Source organism: Drosophila innubila (genome assembly GCF_004354385.1).
Source record: "Drosophila innubila isolate TH190305 chromosome 2L unlocalized genomic scaffold, UK_Dinn_1.0 4_B_2L, whole genome shotgun sequence".
NCBI lineage: Eukaryota > Metazoa > Arthropoda > Insecta > Diptera > Drosophilidae > Drosophila > Drosophila innubila.
Genome location: NW_022995372.1, coordinates 22,648,919 through 22,671,964, shown reverse-complemented (window position 1 = coordinate 22,671,964; position 23,046 = coordinate 22,648,919). Strand labels below are relative to the sequence as shown.

General features: G+C 33.5%; 3 protein-coding genes across 6 annotated transcripts in view; 1 reads left to right on the top strand and 2 right to left on the bottom strand.

The window, feature by feature from the left end:
- Positions 1 to 16: 16 nt before the first annotated feature.
- LOC117779525 (galectin-9) lies at positions 17 to 4,003 on the bottom strand. 3 transcript variants are annotated; one of them, XM_034615752.1, is made up of 3 exons: positions 3,900 to 4,003; positions 1,434 to 1,549; positions 17 to 1,367 (listed from the first exon to the last, which is right to left on the bottom strand). In XM_034615752.1, exons 1-3 carry the CDS (start codon positions 3,987 to 3,989, stop codon positions 341 to 343), a joined length of 1,233 nt encoding a protein of 410 aa, XP_034471643.1. In that variant the 5' UTR covers positions 3,990 to 4,003; the 3' UTR covers positions 17 to 340. The 3 variants fall into 3 exon arrangements, with proteins under 3 accessions (XP_034471643.1, XP_034471642.1, XP_034471644.1); XM_034615751.1 differs by lacking the exon at positions 3,900 to 4,003 and adding an exon at positions 2,855 to 3,503; XM_034615753.1 differs by lacking the exon at positions 3,900 to 4,003 and adding an exon at positions 1,949 to 2,129.
- A 676-nt stretch (positions 4,004 to 4,679) lies between these two features.
- On the bottom strand, positions 4,680 to 11,105 carry LOC117779524 (muscle M-line assembly protein unc-89). The gene is made up of 5 exons (XM_034615750.1): positions 10,459 to 11,105; positions 10,148 to 10,397; positions 8,366 to 8,497; positions 5,627 to 8,295; positions 4,680 to 5,317 (listed from the first exon to the last, which is right to left on the bottom strand). Exons 2-5 carry the CDS (start codon positions 10,283 to 10,285, stop codon positions 5,014 to 5,016), a joined length of 3,243 nt encoding a protein of 1,080 aa, XP_034471641.1. The 5' UTR covers positions 10,286 to 10,397; positions 10,459 to 11,105; the 3' UTR covers positions 4,680 to 5,013.
- Positions 11,106 to 20,891: 9,786 nt separating this feature from the next.
- The window catches only part of LOC117781588 (transcription factor SPT20 homolog), a 38,999-nt gene continuing 36,844 nt past the window's right edge, over positions 20,892 to 23,046 (top strand). For both annotated transcript variants that reach the window (XM_034618363.1, XM_034618364.1), the window contains exon 1: positions 20,892 to 21,039. In XM_034618363.1, coding sequence (XP_034474254.1) covers positions 20,946 to 21,039 — 94 coding nt within the window. In that variant the 5' untranslated portion in view covers positions 20,892 to 20,945. The remainder of the gene's footprint in view (positions 21,040 to 23,046) is intronic.

Genomic DNA, 23,046 nt, shown 5'->3' with positions numbered 1-23,046 from the left:
GCAAATTCAGGATATCTTTAAGCACTCTCAACTGTTCGCAGCCCGTAAGCTTTATTAGTTAAAGCTAGATTTGGCGCACTTTCAAAATAAACAAAAACTAAAAGCTTAATTTATAACATTAAGTTGCGTACAGCCCACAAATTATGTGATTATACGATGGTTACAAATATATAATTAATGATTACGACACTGACATAATTACTATCATTGGACATAATTGGATAAGTTCTTTATAGGAAAATATGTTAATCTAGAACTATATTATTGTCACTTAAGGCAATTGGATAACACAATAATAATAAGTTACAAATTTTGTTCGACTTATAGCAGATTTAAGAAACTAAAACACATCTGCGTACATAGGATTATGATAGATGCGTACATTTCTGCCCCTAATCATTGGATTATGTTCCAGGGTGACATTCCAAAGTTTTACATCGCCCTGTATATAAACCGTATCCACCATGTCTGGCTTCACGTGATACTTAAACTCGGTAATAAACTGACGATTGACATACACTTCAAAAGAATCTTTGGTGCATACAATTGCCAAGGTAAATGTGCGGCCGGGTCGAAGATTTGTATCCAACTCAGAGCGTTCCTCTTTAGCCCAACTACCATTATACCAAGCGTTGCGGCAAACTACGGCTTTGCCAATAGCCCCACTGCTAGTTTGCGAGAAACGTGGATTGAAATGGAATGCAATTATTGGATGTGGCCAAATATTCTGGCCCTGTTGCAAATTGATGTAAAACGAGTGAGGCAACAGACGTACACGGCCTTCAATTTTGATGCATCGGCCTTCCCTTAACGATTCCGGCATCAGAGCGCCATAATATGGTAGTGTTAGACCCTGATCAGCTGCACTGTGATTGCTTTTTGGCGATTCTGAGTCTGACAGTTTAGCCGAAGTGCTGATTAAACACCACTCATGTGGTATATTGACAGTCTCCTTAACATTGGCATCAACCTCATCCGTTTCTGCATCCAGTTGTACATCAATAGCTCGCGCTGAAGATTCGGGAAAACGTTTCGGATAGCTCTGAACTGTGGTACGCTCCATTTGTACATCCTCGACGTCACCTTTGACCTCTAGTATTTCAACAGCGTCGTAGGGCAGACGGTGGGGATACTCGGCAAAATGTTGACCATTTATCGATATCATGTAACAGGCGTCCGTGATAAGCACTTGAATTGTGAATTTTTCACCACGGCTAAGCAAAAATGGCAGTGCTGAAGAAACTTCTTCACGGCCCCAAACCTCGTTGACTTTCGTGTTGCGTACAATATAGTTTTGTGGAAGACGAGGATTTATGTGAAGAGCGACATCCCGTGTCTCATTGTTGTACACAAAGTTAATAGAAAATCTAGTGGGTAAGTAAATACATATTTTTAGTGAAATAATTTATTTGATTTGTACTCAGTGAAGTCACCTTTCGCAATTAACGGAGACTTTGCCGCTGAAGGTAAAGCTAACACCTTCTCCAAGTTGGCCAATTTGATCAATATGGTACTTGGGCAACGCATCCGAATATTCATAATAGGAAGTCTAAAGTAAAAAATAATTTATTTGAGTCAGTAATAAGTAAATCGATATATGTATTTATGTTACAATGATGTCTCTCTCTTTGCTCTTTCGCGCTTGTTCATTGAATACAGCAAAAAATGATAACATTGACATATTGAATATTCTAAATATAAAGGGAGCCTACTAATTACTTTGAATCAAATTTGACCCATGTGACGACTTTATTTTAATTGAGTAGTAGAGATAGGAAACAAAATTTAAAAAAAATTTTTTTTTTACTTGTCTAACTGTACACACATTAACATATTCGTATTTACACACGAGATTATATTTATCTTCTTACTTATTTTTAATTAGTGAAACATCAATACAAAAGGTTATGAATAACAATTCAAAAGTACTGCTTTTTCAACTGCTTACCTCATTTAAGCCACCCTTTTTTGGCTGATGACAACAACAGAAGAGTTTTCTACAAAGGAGCTTAAAACACATTTTATATACTTTTCCCTACTTCTTTCTATGCAAATATTTACAAACACGATTTAATTAGCTTTTCTTAAGTGTATATTGGAAAGTTATTGCCGTTTTCAGCAAGCAGAAATGTGTATAAAAAAAATAATAATAGTTTGTATATGTACTTATGCGACTAACACCTTCCACAATTTAAGCATTTATTTTACATACATATGTTAAGAAATATCACAGCTGGGTTCTATTTATTGTTTTTAATTAAAATTGCACTTTATATGTGTACATATTCAATTGTGCTTATATTTTCTGTGTTTCTGTTGCTGCAGTAGTTGCACTTTATTTTGTTTTCTCACATTTCGCGTATGACTCGCCCCAAACGTCAATAAGTAAGTTATTGAGCGACTCAAAACAAAAGAGCAAGTGGTTGAAAGCTTAATTACAACTACATATATACTTACATATATGTCAACAAGAAAACACTTGTACGTAAAGCAAACCATTATATATTTAATGGCCTATTATTTTTAATATCCTTTTATAACATAATAAATTTAATATAATAAAATATATTTATGAAATTACGGCAAAAATGCAGTGGGTGGGCCTACTTTATATGCCACCACTGTACAAAACAGCTGAGCAAAAGCTCGCAAGTTTGGAGCTTCACAAATACATGTGTAAGAGAGAGCAAGTAATCGGCGTAGAGTGCGCTAAATGTCAAATGAAAACGCAATAACTAAATCAAAACGTAAAAGAAAACGATGAAACTTACAATCCGATTTAATCGTAAAACAATACCACCCAAAAAAATACAACAAAATATGAAATATTAAAAAACACTTTGATTTTACGTACTTGAAACTCCTTGCCATCAACAATTTCGATGTCACTCAAGTAATTCATTTGCTGGCGGTCAAAATGCTCAATGGCCTGATAACACGCACCCGCCTCAATGGCTGCAAAATCGATGTCTGTGTTCCTAGCATGTTGCATGCTGTCTTCTTTTTGATTGTTGACCGGCGGATTGCTCTTATAGTGACGCAACCAGTGCTTGCGACAATGAAAATGAAACAACTGTAGCCGACACTTTGTACGATAGTAATGTAAACTTCGGGATAAATTGAATCTATTGTGCCAAAATGCATCCGACAGATCGTACAGCTCACGTAGTAGCAACGTTAATGCTGTCATACTAACGGGTGAACGGCAAGAACGTCACAATATCTTTCCTCTTGTTGTTAGATGCTATTGCGCTTACGCTCTCAATGTGCTCACTCTCACTCTCTTTCTCTCTCTTTGCATTCACTTTATGTTCTCACGTGCAATACATATGCACTTAATCACACACACATCTCCACGCATGTATCTCTCTTGATTCTCGTCAGGCAACTGCAAATAAGATGTGTACGGCACTCTTTTGATTGCTTTTACTAAAACGCGGACCGACTACCAGTCTGTCAGGTGCTGCCACTTTGTGCTAAAGTTATCGACTGCTACATACGTGTTTGTATGTTTTTGTGTATGTACAGACATATGGTTTAGTATAGGCTTGCGCTGATAACCCTATTCATGAATTTATACCCGCTAAACAAAAAATTAACTATTGCTTAAGTACGCTAGTATGTTTCTTTAAATAGAAACGTCTTATTGAAATGCTTTACATGTAAATATAAAGTTAGTCAAGTAATTATTTTGACAAAATCAAAATCTTACATATTTTGTTTGCATCAATTATTAAATTATAAATTCTTATTTTGTTTCTTATTTAATCAAAGTTATTTATGGATCTTAGAAGATGTTCAAAATGAGATTCAAAGACTTTAAATCATTTTTGTAAGTTTAATTTTATTTTGTCAAAACATTTTTTTGACCAACTGTATGTACATATGTGCGTACTCACCTCATCATCGGAGCCACAAATATGATCGTAATTACCACTGCTACTATAACAATTAGCTGCATGCTTACGATTTCCACAACAGCATCTCATTTTACTGATTTAAACTGTCAAATATTCAATAAAATTAATGAATATGTTAACAAATTAATTCTTATCAAAGCTGGTCTAAGGCACATATGTATCATTTAAGAATATGATAAAGTTGTAGATAAAAAAAATGGTATGGAAAAGCTTTTTGACAGCTTTCAGTTTGTAATAGTATTTGTAATACATGTATACACATACATATGTAATCACATTACTTACATGCACAGGTATTCTAAAGTCACATCAAAGTTTTATACTGCTGCACATTAAATTTTGTACAACCGTTGCAATTCGCTATATATTTTCGACTGATTTTTTGCTTTTCATACTCTTGTCTTTATACATACTACATATGTACATATACGTGTATGTGTATAGTTCACGTTTGTTATATTTTTACTCAGCTGCTGTGAATTTGTGTCATCCATCGCATACTCACAAACATTGAATCAAATATTCAAAGTCAAAATGTTTATCAACAAATGTAGGTATACACTTGTAAAAATTTGACTGTTAATCGATTTCAATACATTTTTATAAGTTCCAAAACTAATTTTGTGATGGTTTATCAATGTTCTATAATTTGCCTGGTTCTGTGAATACAAACCTTTCTTCTTTCGAAGTAATTTTGCAATAATAATACAAGATTCTAACATTAAAATAAACTATTTTTTTTTTAAGAAAGGTCGCATATTTAAAAAACATATAATTCGACTAATATTTAAGCATTTCGATTCTATCAATATCATTTAAGTCATGTGTGCTTTACAAAAATAATTAATGTAATTAATTAAAAGTATATTTTCTTTTTGATTCATTTTATATGTTGGTCGATTTAAACAAATCCTAAATTTAACTCTTTTTGAGTAATAGTTAAACTATTTACAATTAAAGTATGTATACACTTCTATTTATATATTAATATTAGAAGTTCTAATGTCTGCGCATATTTTATATGTCAGACGCAGCGCAATTTGTTGGTGTGTTTATTGAAACTTCTGATGTTCGTGGCAATTGCAATTCATCGTTATCGTTGCCGGGCTGAGCGAGTTCCCATAGCGTGCTGCGACTTCTGGACCGACGAAGCTTTATCGTTGCCTGGACTCTTATAATACTTGGACATCGTTTTGCTAGTGCGCGTGGGTCGATTAATATGCTCCGTGGACTTTTCTAGTTCGGATTTTAATGGCAAATCATCATCTTCATCCCATCGCTCGCTTTTCTTCTCTTCAACACCAGAGTCTTCTTCCAGAGCATCAGTTTTTGATTTATTGCGGCTTCGACGATTGCGCGATGACGATGAGCTTACGTCCATGCGCTCGGACTTCTCACTAAAATTGTGTAAATAATAAGGTTAGAAAAAATGAAGCATAAAATAAGACATCTAAGAAAAACTTTCAGAATACAACGTTTTGAAAAATCTTTATCATTAATATTAGAAAATATACAAAATTATTAGTACAATTCTCAATACAAATAATTATCGATATCGAATACTGCTAATTATCGCCTTTAAATTTTTTCTAATTTTACTAAAAACTTCACAATTTTTGTTATCAAAACAAATTCCTAATTTTGGTATTCCTTAAGTATCATTTCTGAAAATTTTTTTTGGGTCTCTAAATAGTTATTCTACTTACTCCTTGATCGTTGATAAATTGTTTTTTTCTGCAATTTTTGCCTTACGCTTGAGGAGCTCCAGTTCCCGCTCAGCAATAGCCTTTTTGTGTTCCTCCGAAGACTCGCCAGCGCCAGTCTTCGTTGTCGAATCGGCCATCTGTTTGACAGGTTCCTCTTGCTTAACGCGTTTCAATTGCTGCTGCTGTTCTTGGGCCTGCTTTAAAGATCGCTTGAGTGCACTGCGCAATGTATCACGCGAAGATTCTGGGGGTACGTCTTTGCCAGGCTGTGGTAAACCTATGGCTTCCAAAAGTTTCTGGCCTAAGGCAGACTTAACATCTGTTTTACGAACGTTTGTCGCTGTGGATTTATTCGGGATTACGTCTTTAGCAGCGCTAGCTGGGCTGGCAGCTCCATCATCGGTTGCACTTTCTACTTCTACTTCTTGATGGTTAAGATTGTCACTGGGAATAGCTTCCGCGACAGTGCTGGTAGGTGCTTGAGGCACTTCCATAACCGGCTGGCTACTTAAAATTTCAACATTTTTCGATGGAACGGAAATGGAGGTCGTCGTCGTCTTCGTCATCGTCGCCGTCTCCTTATCCTTGCATTGTTCGAGCTCAGTCTTTGTTGCATTATCTTCATTCTTTTTGGCTATTGGCATTTGATCATCTCTGCATGGGTTGTTTTCACCACTAATTTGCTCCGACGTTTGCATAACGACCTTGCGTCGCTTAATTACGGGTCGCGTTATCAGAGGAGGTTCAGGTAACTTCTGTGATGGCATCTTACATGTGTTTACATCGCCATCAGATTTCGGTGAAGCGGATTCTGTTAATTGAGGAGGTTCAGGTTCAATTAGAATAATATCTTCCAAGTTAATCGGAGCGCTCGTTGTGGATGCACTGCGACTTCGTCGAGAATTATGTCGCTGGCTCTTAGATTTCTGTTGCTGCTGTTGCTTTAACATGGAAATCAATGCCTCGTTTAGCGCATCGGCCGGATTTGAGCCAAATTGTGAAATTAACATTGCATTAATATTGAGCAATTCTTTAGTAACATGAGCAGCATTTGAAGTTGTGGTTTCTGTAGCAGGAGTATCAATAAAATATTCTGGAGGAGCACGTGACTTTCGATGTGGCCGCTTTGAGATGGAGCCTAATGGTTTACTTGGTGGTGGCTCCTGATCTGTTGGACTGGAGGGCACCAATTGTACCGATGTCTCTGGTGGCAATTTATACATAGTGCAGTCTCCAATCTTTTGCAGGTCAGCTTTGTTTTGAGTTGGACTCACGGATGGCGACGGAGTTTTAGTATTTGTAGAGGATGATTGCTTCTGCTGCTGTTGACCAACGTTCATCAAGGGGCCTAGATACGGACCCAACAGCTGCGTTAAGTCTGTATCCTGCAACAGATTGCTGTCTGACATAATTACGGCGAATTTTGAATTCTTCAATCGCGCCATTTGCTCCTCACAATTACCATTTGTGACTGGCCATTTAAGGGCCTTCAGTATTAGCATAAGAAGATCTGGATCTCGAATAACGTTTCCCAGTGAAATGGCGTCAGTAAGGCTACTCATACTGGGTGGGGAATTCGATTTGATAGCAGATGATGTTTGTGGACTTGCATCGCTTGATGATTGCGCTTTTTTTGTTGGGATTGTTGTGATTTTTTGTAATTTAGGAGGACCCTGGCGGAACTCTTCTTTCTTCTTCTTAGGAGCAGCTATAATAATATGCTCAGGAAGTGCCTCCTCGACAGATTGCTCTGATCCATACAGCGATAAGTGTGGCACCACTGTGGTTGTAACCAGAGGACGGATATCAATTTCTTCCACTGTCTGGCGTGGCTGAGATGACTTTAAAAGTGATACTTGTCCATCCCGTATGGCACTGATGTTACTTAAGGCATTTTTAAGATTACGTCGCTTTTGTTGCAGCACACTTGTTGGCAAATTGGTAACAGCAACATTGTTGGCGACTTGTGTAGTTGCAGTTGGAGCTGAAGTTGAAGTTAAAGTTGAACTGGGAGCAGTAGGTTGATTTCTGATATTCATGGCCCTTCTAATTTCTTCATCCTTGTAGTCTTTATTAGTTCTCGTGGTGATTGATGGTGCAGCTGTAGTTGTTCCAGTGATGCGGCCATGAGTCTGTATAAAATTAATAACACCCGCTGGTGAATTTCTCTTTTCCGGGCTTTTTTTCGGAATTTTGGAAAGTGACATCTCCGGATGTAAAGGCGCCAAGGAAGGCGGCTGTTGCATCGACCGTTGTGCAATAGACATTGGTGCAGAGCTGTATCGTGTGTCACCAAATACGCTATTGCGCCGAGTCGGCAGCATAAGATTGTTAATCTTTAAGTTGCCCCGATTGTTGGTAGTATATTGGGTAGCTTCAGTACTCGGTACGCACTGTGGTTTCGGTTGCTGACACATCTCGCTGTCTTTGTTAGTCTGTCGAGGTAAACTGACAACAATTTCATCACGTTTTTGATTGCCTGCAAGTGTGATGGTTGTCTCAGGCGGGCGTGTTAGCATTATGGGCTGAAATGTATCATTGTCCAAGGTGCTGTGATTCCTGACACTGTGGTTGCTTTCTCTTATATCCTGAACTGGTGTTGGATGCGGAACATGTGCAACTGTTGGAGCGTTCAGCTTTGCTGCTGTTGCCTCGCGTGCATGTTTGGGCTGCGAGAAAGAGGAAAGTACATTTTAGTGACATCAATATTTAAATAAATAAATAATACAAAGTCCATACCACTGTGCTGAGCAAAAAATCCCGAAACACACGTTGCGTATGCTTGGCTATATTTGAGAGCGAAGCTGTGGCTTCCACTTGCCGATAACAGGATTTGCAAAGTACTTTTGGCAAAGGGTCATCCTCTGCCACCTACAGCCGCAATAAAACAAAGAACATTAATTAAATTTAGGTGCATATATAATCATAAAATTCATTTATGTAAATTCTGTTAAAACAGACATAATTATTTTGTTACAATGACAACAAATCATATTAAAATTTATTCCTAACTATTTTTGCTGGCAATGGTGTTCATTCACAAATTTTTCTTACCACTATATTAAACTTACAATTAGTCAAGAAACTGTTGGGACAAAATAAAAATCACATATTTGATTTTTTTATCTAAAAAAAAATGTATTTCAATGAGTAATTAAATAAGAAATAAAATAAGTCTCCATTAAAAATGTGCTATTTTTGCAAGACAATATGTGTACATTTTTAATTTTATCAAAACACTTTTTTGACTAACTGTAAGTTGTAATACAAGTTAATGTTGTAATGAATTCCATACTAATTTCAGCTGTCAAATTCGTATTGAATGGTCTTTTTTATGATACAAATATATGAATATGTATTTTATATATGTTAAGTATGAACACACAACCTTAAAAGAAGAGATAAAAAGAACGTTGAGAATGCAGGAGCATTTATCCAAAAAAAACTGCATGCACAGTGTACACTGTATACGAGTATAGTCAAGTCAAGTCAGCTTTGAGCGCTTGAATTGATGTCACTAAACAAGATTTTTCGCTGCTTGCCATTTCTCGTTCTAGCTGGCTAGCAAAATTTTCTTTGCCTACTTTGCCCATCCGACATTAGCGCCCACACACACACAAATAATTTAAATATGTATACATATGTATGTATGAACATACAAACACAATCATAAAAAAGTATTTAGCTGTGGACGCGTGTACCTAAAAAATATTATGCATGTTGTAGCTGTGCTTTTTATACCCTGTATCCACAAAACTCGTTTAAAGGGTATAATAAAGTAGTGCAAATCTATTGAATTTCAGACATACGCTACTTATACATTAATATTGATTCTGTAGCAATGGTGCAGAGTGTCTCCTAGTCGAGACAGTTTAATTGCCATGTTTGTAAAATTAGTATTGGGGTGTTCCTGAAACAGATTATATTTATATTTTCTTTTAATTTGAAAAATCTAAATCAGTTTCAGGAACGACCCTTTTGGAAAACTGATTTCATTGTAATTTTGTGAATTTACAACAGGAATTTACAAAACACAAATGACAAAAGAAAGTGTGACAACTATTTTTCCAAGACTTTTTAAAATAGTTGGCTTGCTGAATAGTAGAATTAGACTATTACTATTTATTGTGCTTAAGCTGCAATTCAAATATTATCAGATTCGTGTTATATACATCTGGGACATTTATATTAATTTTTCTGCATTCAATTTATAGTTATTTGAATTATCAAAGCTTAAAATGCAGAAAACTTTCAACGTTATCCATTTTGAAAACAAAACAGAATGTAAACAAACTCTAGGTATGACCAAATAATGTTATCGAAATCCAATTATAATCTAATTGAAAACTTTAAGTGTGACCAGATTTTTCTAATGTTTTCTGGCCACACTGCCAGATCAGCTGTGAACAGCTGATTGCCGAAATCAAGATCTAAACAAAATTGAATCTTAATCTGTTTCAGAAATACCCCTATTATTACATTTCTTGATGTACATACATATGTTGTACTCGTGCTACTTACGTCCAAGAAGAGATGTCGGGCTATTTTATCCTTTAGTCCCAATGTTTTGAAAATAAACACACTTTCGACGACCGAATTATTTTTGCATTTCGTGTTGGCTGCACATATGCGACACAAATGCTCAAATTGTGCATCCATCTTAATAACTTGTTGATTATTCAAATAATATGTGCGTTAACAACACAACAACAAGTGTTCATATGTTTATAAAGAATGGCAACTTTATTTGGAAACCATTTTATCTGATATTCTGAAAGAAAAATACTTAGTTTAATATATATTCATATTTGTTGTAAGCAAAATCATTTTACCTGAGTTTTGTTATAGTAATCCATTCTTATTTGAATGCATACATATTAATGAATTTGAATGCGTGTCTCTCTGTATATGTATGTATTTATTTTTAACTGCACTTTAAAGAAAACTCTGCCAATCCACCAAACTCATTTCATTGCACCCGATTCACGCACTGCTCGCTTCACACACGCTTCGTTGTCATCAATTTGCACACAAATGCATATACATATGTAAGTGCGTATGTATTAGTACATACAAGTCCCCTGCTGCACAATGTGGCTTGCCTTGTTTACTATATTTTTTTATTTTTATTTTTGTTATACTATTACAATTTCGTGAAAGTCGCGAGCGCGTGAGAGAGAGCAAATGCAAAATGGCAAAATATAACAATAATCATAGCAACAAATACAGTGAACATGTGAGAGCGCGACGATCGAAGTAGAGAGAGAGAGAGAAAAAGAGAGAGTCTTGTGGTCTTCTTCTTTCACTGTTAGCATACATTCAACTAAAGATTTTTGTTTATTATGTATATTGAATTGTTGTAAGAAAAACAGCATTTAACAAGGTTTGTAATTTGATTTTTTTAGTTGTTCCATTTGTCCTTTGTACACACTACGCAAAAATTTCACCAACACTTGCGTTACGACGAACGAGCGAAAAGAAACTGAAAGAAAACTGAAAAAAACACATACATATACTCTATGATGGCTTGGCACACATACACTCTTGCATTGCAATCCACGTTGTTTTTGTTGTTGTGTACGCTTTGCGTTGTGTCGCTGAATGTGATTGTGTGAGCGCGTGTGCGTGTCTGACTGTTGTTTTTATTGCATACATACAAACAAACATACATACATATTTTATTTTGTGCTGTACGCTGTATTCATAAAAATTTTGCCTTTATACTCGAATGCGTGAGTGTCTGTGAGTAGAAATTTTGATGGCGTACAGCCAGTTTTCCGTTGTGTCGGTGGGACTGTTGTCATACATACATGCATACATATATATGTATGTATGTATGAATACCTGTATATGCACACATTTATTTTTTACATACATACATACATATATGTATGTACACGTATTTGTAAGTTTGTGTTTCTCTGCTGTGTTGCTTTATATTCTATGGAGGTTTTCTTTTTTTATAATAAACTTGTTGTTCTCTCGTATTTCGTTTCGTTTTAGCAATGTGTGAGTGTGTGTACACATACATACGTAGATTGCTGTGTGCTTGATCTTTATTTGTTTCTCTCTCTGCTTTTTCGTGTCTCACCGACATGCACCAATACCGCTGTACAAACTCACACACACAAAAATTATTCATCATTTATACATATAGCATTCCTTTTGTTGCTGCTTATGTATTTTAATATAACGCTATAATGTGCTTAATGTTGTATTTTTTTTAATGTAAACTGTTAATACTTATAAATATGTAAATGTCTTCTATATATTTGTAGGTATTGAATATTTTAAATTACGTATTAATTGATTTGTAACATGAAAATAATTAAAAAATATTTAAAATATACATTGAAAATAAATTTGTTGATAACTTCAAACATAAAACATTAGTCTAACCACCTGCGTCATAATCATGTTGATATCTAACTTTGTTTGGTTGATTAAAAATTGTCTAGGTGCTGGCTGAAATAAGTTGCGAGCCACTGTATGTTTGTATATGCATTTAAATACATACAGAGAAACACACACATGTAGAAACCACTTTCTTATTAACATTTACATGTATATTATGTTTACGTAATGTGGCTGCCATTTTAAAGTTTAATTTTTTTTTTAGGTTCCAGTTTGTATAGTGATGTTTTAGGGATCAATCAGGTATTTTGTAAATAAAAACAAGTACATTCATATGCATTTGTATACACATATGGTAAATCCCTAAGTGAAAAGATGAATGAATGCTTGGATGCGCTATACGGTACTGAAGGTAAAAGTATGTCAATGCATATAATTACATACATACAATTATATTGGCAAATAAAAGTATAGTAACATTTTAGGGATTACTGAAACGTGTAATGTAAGAAATATAATCTGTTTTCCCCACATGTGCATTTGTACTGTGTGACAATATTTATGGTTGATTTTTAAGTTTTAAATTTTTTTTTAAAATATTTAACAAATACTTAAGGAACTATTTAAATTTTAAATGATATTTGATCATTTTAGATCATTTTGAGATCTCTTTTCGTTTAGTTGCTACAACTGATTAAAAATTTTTCTAGGTGCTGGTTGAAATAAGCTGAGCCACTGTATGCATGTGAATAGGCAATTTTATATGTTTCTAGGCTATTACATACATAAGTTACCTCACTAGGTAATGACAGCAATTCGAAATTTTTTTTTATATATTTTGAATCAGGCACCGGCAAAGATTTTAATGTTTTTTTTAACGTTAAATCTACTTTAAAGATTAAACACTTTTCCAAAATAAAAGCATGACAATGCATTTTGCAGTTCAATTCTAAATTCAGTAGGTGCATTAACGAAGTCGCATGAAAGTATGCAATTCTAATACTAAACTAATCAATTCCTGCGAAATTGCCATAACACTTTGTTGAATTTACTGAAAACAATTTACAGCTAATAAGAGACACATAAATAGGTTTAGTACCTAAAATTGTTTGGGATGCTAAAGATGTAATAAATATAATTTTATATGTACTCGTTTATCGAGATCCTTAATACACTGTATACCATTTATGTGCATCTTCATGTATATAATTTTGAAAAGCACAAATATTTCAGTTTGATCTAACAATGTTTAACAGACAGAGTCTTCAACGCAGCTTATAAAGGTGTTGAAATCAAAAGAAAATTGCAATAACCTTTCATTTTTGTTTTATGCGTTGAATCGCCCGTTAAAGTGTTTACGTTTAACAAAAAGTGCAGCATACTTTGGGGCTTTGATCAAAACATACAGAACAGATTTTGTGCAAACATTTATAAAGCATATTTACCTACCAAAAATTATCGGCCCAAAAAAATTAAAAAAATGGGGGTGACAAGAATTAAATTTGGAGCTATGGTTTCTTGGTGAAAACATCTTAGAATTGTCCACAGATTACGAATTAAGGTTACTATTTATAAAATAAAGTAAGCAAATAAGTGTGTTTGTCCGTCCTTGTGAGTGCCTAGATCTCAGAGCTAGAGCAATCAAGCAGGTTAAGTTTGTTTTAAATTTTGGACACACCCGTTTAACGTTATCTATACATATCTCACTTAACAGCAGCAAATTCGGACAAGTAGAACGGCAGTAATAGCTAACCGAAGTTATTAAAAACTAAGGCAATGCAAGCACCTAAAAGAATGCAGTAGTTTTTATTAGGTAGTAATTTCTATAAAGTAGTTTAATATATATTGAAATAAGTAACGGGTATTCTATGGTCGGGATCTCGACTATAGCCTTTCCGACTTGTTTTTTTTTTTTTAACGTTTTTTATTAAATACAACTTATATAAGTTATATACATAAGTTAAGTGTAAAATCAAATATAAAAAGTAAATTTGTCTTTTATTTAAAACTTCAGTTATTATAAAGAATTCGTTTGAGAAGCTTCAAATTCACATTTTCCGGATATACAGTTGTACGGTAACTTGGCTGAATTTGCTTTTAATTTTATGTAATAAAACTTGAAAATAATTTGTATTCCTGATTTTTATAATTAAAATAAGTTTTATTTGCAATCCCTGCATACAATTGCATAAACTAAAAAAGATGACAAAATGGAAAGAAATCCCGAAAAGATTTAGTATATAAACAGGAAATATCAAAGTCCTTCAAGTAACGGTAGTATATAATTAGATATAATATCTTTCTTGTAGTGCTCCCGATCAAAAATTTTGTGCCCACCAATGATGTAAAGGAAGGTTTTTATAATGGTGAGCTTAAGATAATGGTGTTTTCATCTGACTGATCAGACGAGATAATTTGGTCTTATACGTTATAAAGGTGATGTCACTCTTTAAACAGGGACAGTGATCGGAACACATAGCATTTTATTATTCAATAGCTGCAACTAAATATGTTGACATCTTTTGGATCAAAGGATGATATTCTTTTGTGTGTCTGAAGTAGAATTAAAAGCGAATTTATATATTAATAGTTATTCTACTCTTTAAAAACAACCAATGACCAGATAAATATGTTGACAAATTTTTTATCAAAGGATGATATTCTTTTGTGTGTCTGAAGTAGAATTAAAAGCGAATTTATATATTGATAGTTGTTCTACTCTTTAAAAACAACCGATGACCAGATTGGTTACTACGCCCAGCAGCTTTTTTCTAGTTTTGGTTTAAAAGCTATGAAAGAGATTCAATCCCAGTTAGTCGTGAATTTAGCCGTTTCATCGACCAGCTTGTGCTTTTACTGCTCCCCTTGCCACTCGAATCGTGTCTACATTTCGCGGTTTAAGCTGCAGTCACAATTTCACGATTTTGCTCCAAATGTAGCGCGACCAGCGTTGCATGAGTATTATGTAAATGTATAGCATATTGGAAAGGATTAATTGTTTTTTTTATTACACAGCCCCCGGCAATATGGGGACCGGTTGCTTTGTATCATGTTGCCTACTAAATAGAATGCTCAAATTATAAGTAAAAAATGTGGATTTTATTTGCAAAGAAAGAGAATGAGGGCTGAGCGACTAAGTGTTAATTATTTAAAAATAAATGATATAATAAAATACGAACTAAAATATCTTATTGAATACAAATTTATTCATATTATAATAATAACAGTCTTATCAAACTAGATAACTAGTGAATTATAAAACAATTTGTATACTTGAAAATATTAAAAAAAAATAAAAAAAATACTATTATTTTTTAAACAATTATAAAGGCTGTTATTTATTCTTGTAATCTCGTGGCAGAAAGAAAAGAGAAAAACTATTAGTACTATGTTACAGCAATGTAATCTCTTGCAATTAACAACTTAATTCAGATCAAAAAATAAAGTTACCTTTGGCAGACGGAAGATTTAATACTCTTGCAAGCCCTGATTTCAATTTTTGACTAATCGGGTAAATAGTAGTCTTATTTAAAGAAATTTTGGTCAAGATACAAGGCAGCCTTTAACAAGTTTTAAATTTTGTCAAAATATTATAAAATTCTCCACAAGGGTATAAAAAAAATGTACAAATATATACAAGGGCTTTCGGAAGGCAAAGAAAATATGCTAGAGAACCGATTTTGCCAATTAATTAAAATAAATGCAATAGCCACTATATGAAAGTTAATATATGTACATATATTGCAGTCTTAATGGTAATGCGCACTTATTTGTTTGCAAACTACAAAATCAAAACGTCGCGGATATTTCAAATCTAACTAGCCCAGGAAGTATCGATAGTTTTTTTATATTAACAAATTAGTCACTTCCGTATTGAAAGCTGTTCTTTCAGAATAGGATCAATTTTCTGGTATCAAAAGTTGCTTTTTTAACAAAGCCTTTTGCCGAAAGGTTGACTTAGTTATTTGACGGTGGACTTAGAGCTCGTACTTTGGCAGCGACCTTGAGGTAATGAACATTAAGTGTACTGGAATTGAAATAGTTGTATATTTTGCTTTACACTGTAGCTGACTTTTGCTACAGTTTTGTTTTTAATCCGGTTTATTCAACCTATAATGTTGGGTATTAAGTATTTCTACATTGAGCTGCAGTGTGTGACTATTTTATTAATGCTGCTCTGTACTTGTATGTGTGTACAGGGTGCTCAGTGTTGCGAAAAAGATTTGTCCATTCTTTAATTTCGAACATTTTAGCTTACCAATTTATTGTGCATAACTATTCATTTATTTATGGTCAAAATATAAGCAGGCAAAATTTAAATATAAATTTAAAATAAAATAAAAATGAATTAAATTAAATGACATTTTAATATTAAAGTTACAAACTTTTATTTAAATGTTATTTATTTGTATATTTATTTAGTTGTAGCTTTATATATATCCTAATTTACAATATGAGTTACAGTACCTACTTTAATATTAATGTTTTGGAGGTATTTAAAAAACTTTAAAAATGTTTGGCTCTAGAAAAAAGTCAGATTTGAATTCTATAAGAATATACTTAGTACTTGTATTCAATAAAATCAATAAGGTAAGAGGCGTGGTTGGTCAGCTGGCTGTGCAGTGCAGCTGCCGTCATATTCTGGTATTGACTATCTGTTTTTACTAGCCATTTGTCGTAAATTCTAGTTGATAGTTACCACAATTTAAATGGAGCTGTCGTGCGCGTTCGCCTGCTCCCATATGCATAAACTACGGTAGTAGTACAGCAATTGTAGCGTTGAGAAGCCGCCCAGAAGCTGAGTGGTCGGTTGGTCGGTCGGTTGGTTGGTGATTGCGAAACCGTCACTCCACAGTGTCGAGAAGGTCAGCAAGTTGGTTGGCAACTGCCTTTGTTGTCTTTGCATTCACATTGTTGATGTAGTTTCTGTCACTGTTCTGATTTCGAATTGTTTAACTGCGGCTGCATAGTTTTTGCTACCTTGGTGAGTGGGTGCGTCTAATTTATAAAAAAGGAAATACTCATATCTGGCTTATGGTATATAATTTAAATTTAAGGTGTGACTTGATCATTATTTCTATTTCACCAATGTTATTAACTCCATTATGCCTAAGTAAAGTTCCTTAAGTATAGCTTAGCCTTAATTATTCAATCAAAGCCTTTAAAGTAAACCATATTCGGCTAATATAAAACTTTTTTACTGCAGAAATTAAGTTTTTTTTAAATTTCATTTAGTACATGTATAGAAATATAATAAATTTATAAAGAACTCTTACTTCATGTTAGTTTAAGGGGTTTACCTTAGATTTTAAATTTTGAATTAAGAGTTTTTTACCCACTTTAAAATAAAACTATACAACCAAGAGCGGAATTATTCCTAATATGTTTTTGTTCTACCAAAATGAATTTTTATCCCACTCACGGTATATTGAACGAACTTTCAAACTATCATAACTATGACAAAACTGTCCCGATTTTTAAGCGGAATGTCACTTTGATTATGGTTTGGAATCCAAATTCATTCTGCATTCAACTTTAATAAATTTCATTAAAAAATTTGTTCCCCTCTATAACCGAAAGAATATAAGCGAAATAGAGCCTTTAGCGAAATGATTGTTTCGGGACGTATCGGAACCGAAACCGGAACTTGTTCGGCTTGATTCCCTGCCTTTATCATATATAATCTAGGAAAAGTTACGTTTTTCTACAAAATAATCAAATCTATGCTTTAGGTTCATATAACCAATATGTATGTAGTTTACGTATTGCATGCATATTCCACAAAAGCTTTTTCAATTATCAGGGTCAATATATCGTGAGCTTTTCCAAACTGCAGCACTCCCATTTTCGGTCGAAGCTTGAATACAATAGATCAGTATTTCGACCACAGTAAGTAGATTCAATGAATGGCTACCATGAAGGCCGTTACAAATGTAGATTTGTGCCTGTGCTTGTCCGTAAATGTTTGTTTTTAGACTTATTATACTCTGTTCAGTATAATCATTAATAGGGAAGTTATCAAGGTTGAATTTTTAACGGTTTTGTATGTATGTGCATTATTGGTATTTTTGTCAATGCCTTAAGTGTAGTAAAATTGATTGTATACCGTAATTATGATTTGCCAGGGACTTCAATATGTCGCATTATATTACCACCTCATGCCATTCAATTATCGCCTTATTGCGCGCTCTATTTTAATGAAACCATTAAAAAGCTACCAAAGCAAAATACCAATAAGTCAATCATTTTGACTTAGAGATACCCTGCCGTGATTTTATAAAAATCTGCATTGATTTTTCTTGTTGCTGAACGCGTTATTATTATATTGGTTAAAACAGTTATCCAAACTAAGTAATTTTTAAGAAATCCCATCATGTCACAGGCTCAACATTAAGTAAATTGTTACACCACATTGTTAAAGAATAATATTGCGGTCCCTGAATTGGCCATATTATATTTTTTGAGCACATTTTTTGTGTAAATAGCAACGAAATTATTATGACTCTATGTAGTATTGTCACCGCCTATTTATGAAGTGAATGGCAACATTTGAGGGGCGCTGTCTGCATCTTTTTGCAATGCCATGTGGAACCCAAAATGACGAAAACATTTGTAAGCGTTCACAACGATTTGGAGCGTCAACTGTTGGTTGGATTTTGCAATTAAGACATTAAAGTCCATTAAAATAATTTGTTTATGAGATTGTACATTAAACTGGTTAAGTTTCTGGCGAAAATTTGACATATTTGTATAACTGGACCTTTGTGACTAAACGACTGTGTAAGTGGTGTTTGATGGACATAACGAAATTAAGTCATTCAACATGAGACATAAATAATTCAATTTTTTGTTGTTAATAATGGATTTTTCTAAAACGGTACAATCTCTTAAATTTGTAAGCATTTAAAAATAGACTCTACGTTAAATATTAAAATATATAAGAAAAAGTCACACCATAATATGTTGAAAGCTGTAAATATCGCATGAACTTTACCAGAGTCCATATGGAAGCTGAATAAAATATGACATATTATTATATTAACAAAGTGGAGAAAATGCACAGAAAAAGATTCGTGTGAAAATCATTTAAGCATATAATAAATAAATAAAAGTAGTATGCTTTGTTTAAATTTTTATGTGCATATTCAAGTTTATCTAGTCCTCTTAGTTGCCTATTCGCTTATATGAAATATTTTTGTAATTCGGTTTTGGTCGAGTGATTCGGCCTAGTTCTTTGCTTTTGCCTTTGCTTTTTGATGGTTTCACTTTCGATTCTATACATTCAGAATGTTTAGACAAAGGAATATGTTTGTAATAAAATTGTGGCACGTTTCGCTTTAATAGAACTAATGGGGATAGGGGTAATAATCAAGGTCGATAACTAACTATGAGAATGTGTGTATGAATATTCATTTATACCGAATGGTTCCTCGTCTCGTCCTATTTATATTATTACTAACTAAAATTATTACTGTGACTAACACAATATATTTTATAAGTGGTGTAACTTGTAGTGCTAAAATGCTAAACAAAAAAAAAACAAAAAAAAATAAAAATTCCTAAATCTGTAAAAATATAAATTCAAGCTAAGAGAATCTACAAGCCAAGCAAAGCTTTTGTGAATGACACATGTTTTACTCTTACTTTTAAAAGCTTAAGAGATACCAACGAAGCAATCGGCCTCGTGCATAGGAGACAACATCAACAGTAACAACAGCAGAAACAGCAGAAACAGCAACTGTGGTACTGTAAAGTAACAGCCAACCACAGTTTAGACCAAGCTTGGCACCGAAACCTGGCCCAGCTGATGACTGACTTTGAGCACTTGCTGCGCGCAGTCGTGTTTGTTAGTTGTTTCGATTAGGACGTGTTTGTTCGCTTGAGCTCACGGTAAGAAGTGTTTTGCGTACGAAAATTTGAGTATTTCAGTTAGCTAGCGTAGAAGAACATAACGAAGCTAAAAAAATCGCGTTTTGAAACAATTTAAACATACACAAAATAAATGTCGTGTCTTATGAATTGATATGTTTTGAGCTGCCAAAATCGTGAATATTGCATTCAATAAACTCACGTATAGAAAGCAGGCGCAACTGCATTTTATAGTTCAAGAGACGCGCGTGTGTGCGCGAAAAAGCAATAGCAAACGTAGATAGACTGGCTTTACGTCGAAAAGAAAGTTTTGCTAAAAAAAAACATCAACAAAAACAAAAACTTAGTTTTGTTGTTTGTTTATTTATCTTATTTCGCTTCACATTTTCTTCTCCAAACATTGACTTGCGCGCACATACTACTGCTCCGTTTATGTGTTTGTGAGCGAAAAGCGCGTGGAAAATTTAAATCTGACCACTAATCGACCGATCTTAGTACCTAGCAACGTTAACGCTAATACATTTGTTTATGTGCCGTGTTTCGCTCAAACATTTTCATCGTAATTGACGGTCATTGCAACACGACAACGAAGAAATTCGAATAAATTGTTTGCTAAAACCAAAATTAAATCACAGGTGTTGCAATCTAAGTGTATGTGTGTGTGTGTGTGTGAAAAAAACAGACGAAGGTGCGAATGATAGGGGCAACCAGTAGCGACATCAATAACAGCAGTCTTATAGAAAATGAAAATCAAACCAAGTTAAAGTGCAGCAACAGCCGAGAAAAACGCTAACAATTCCAGCTAACTGTGATACGAAAGCTTGAATACGAAAAAAGATCTAAATTGAAAAAATTGCAACATTGCCTTCTTACTTGCATATGTACGTACTACATATTTACGTATGTATGTGTGAATGTATATATGTACATATATCTGCCTTTGTTTGAAGTAGAGACTGGCTTTTTTTCGGCTGCTGCTTGTTGCCGTGCCGTTTGACTGTCAGCCTGGGCTTGCATTTTGGTATTTCAAATTCTGTGAATTAACCTGAAAAACGTAACTGCAACAGCAAGAAAATTTACAGTTACAGTTACAGTGATGCGCAATAACAACAACAGCAACATGGAGTTTTCAACACATCGGCAAAGTTTATACTGGCTTCTGGGATTATGTCTATTGTTATTCGAAACAGGTGAGTTACTGTTTAACATTACTTTCAATGAAAATCAAATGACTTAAGACACAAACTTGTTGTCGACTCGATGCTTAGTCTCAGCTGAAATATTTGATTCCTTAACATTACGTCAAGAAAGTTGAGAGCAAAAGACAGATGAAATATGGAAGCACTAACAAAATATTCTAACAGCTCTTAAACAGACTGCGAAGCACAGTTTTCTTAAGCCTTAGGTAAACACTTAACGACTGTTGTGTGTATATAGTGACTACTGTACTTTGTATCATGGATCAAGTTTAGTTAAGTTAGGATATGCTTTTTGTTAGAGGCAAACTCTTTTCCATGAGGTAACACAGTAAATGCTTATAAAATGATAGTTACTGGTCTTTTTTTATTTTTTATATAGTGACTAATATATAAACTTTTAAACATTCTTAAGATCTACAGTCCGCATAAAAGCATCGAACAGTATACGACAGCAATTTGGATACGCCAAACTCTTTGAACATTATAATTATGGAGATTTTTTTGTAGTCTGACGAAGAAATTATGGAGAATCAAAACTTGTTTTAGTTAAAGCCTGATGCTATTTTATATACATTGACAAAAAGCATGCTATTAATTTAAGCACATCATTGTCTTCATTTGAATTTTTCATATTTCCATGTTCAATCTTGAATTAGTCGTTATTATTTATAAACAATTTAATCCAGCAAAATAATTAAAACAATTTAGATTTTAAACGTCTTTATATAGATAGATATGCAGAAAGAAACGGACATGCAAAAAGGGCCTGTCATATTTCTTAACAAATTGATTAACTACAGTGAAAATACGAGTGTATTAATTAAAAAAAAGATAAATTGCGATTGTTATTTTAATTCATTGCCTGCCTTTGATATGCAAATTAACATAAGCCTGTATGTATTCTTGAAGCTGTGCTTTTTAATGTTCCTTTAATAACCAGTTTTATTAGCTTGGATATACACAAAATATACAGACATATAAAATAACCAAACAACTGAATACGTTTTGGAAGCTCTTCGATCTAAGAGTAATAAATTTGATAAGATGTATTCAAAAGATATTGTTCTATAAGTATCGAGCTCCATGGAAAAAAACTTATCAATATTTGGCAAACAATGCTTATAATTAAGTATTTGTATATTGATAATTATCAATCAGTATCAGAAAATATTTGTTAATTGTAAACTGCATAGAGTATTTGCTGACCTGATCTATTTATCTAACATACTTAAAGACGCATAATATGTAACATAATCATTTTCAAGCATAACAAACAGCCGGAGCGATTGGTCAGCTCGCTTTGTCCACTCAACCAAACGCACGATATCGAACTTATGTAAGATATGCCAATCAGTTAGCTTGCTTATGGCACAGATATTAATTGCATACATCGCAGCGACTTGAGTGGCATGAATGAATTGATGAAAGTGTTTATATACATATGTATATCTATTATATGTAACCAAATAAATTGCGGGTATAATAACTGTTCAAATTTGCAAACACAACTCACTTAATTGTTTAATTATTTTACAAATATGCAAATTTAAATTACTACAAAAAAAACTACGTAAAAGATTTTATTTAGTAATTCAAATTTTTATAGCAGTTTATAGCATATAAGTTGGAAATTGAGACTTAGATAACGAATATTTAAACCTATATAGACCAAATTTCACATAGTCATTTTAATTACAAATTACTTTCAATAAAATCACTTTTTACGTTTACGTAATTAGCTTAAAATTTTTAAAATTTGATGAAATATGTTTGGAATACTCAAGTGTAATAAGTTGAATAGAATATTTTATTGGTTTAAAATATTAAAAATACATAAGTACATACAATTTTTTTTTGGTAAGATTTAAGGTCATGAGTAAAATTAATATATAATTACGTGCATACAATTTTTGATTACTACTCTCTATTTATATGCCTTCAGTTAACTAAGCGCGGTGGTGCGCTGCAATTTTCACTTTCATTTTCTATTGCAAGTAC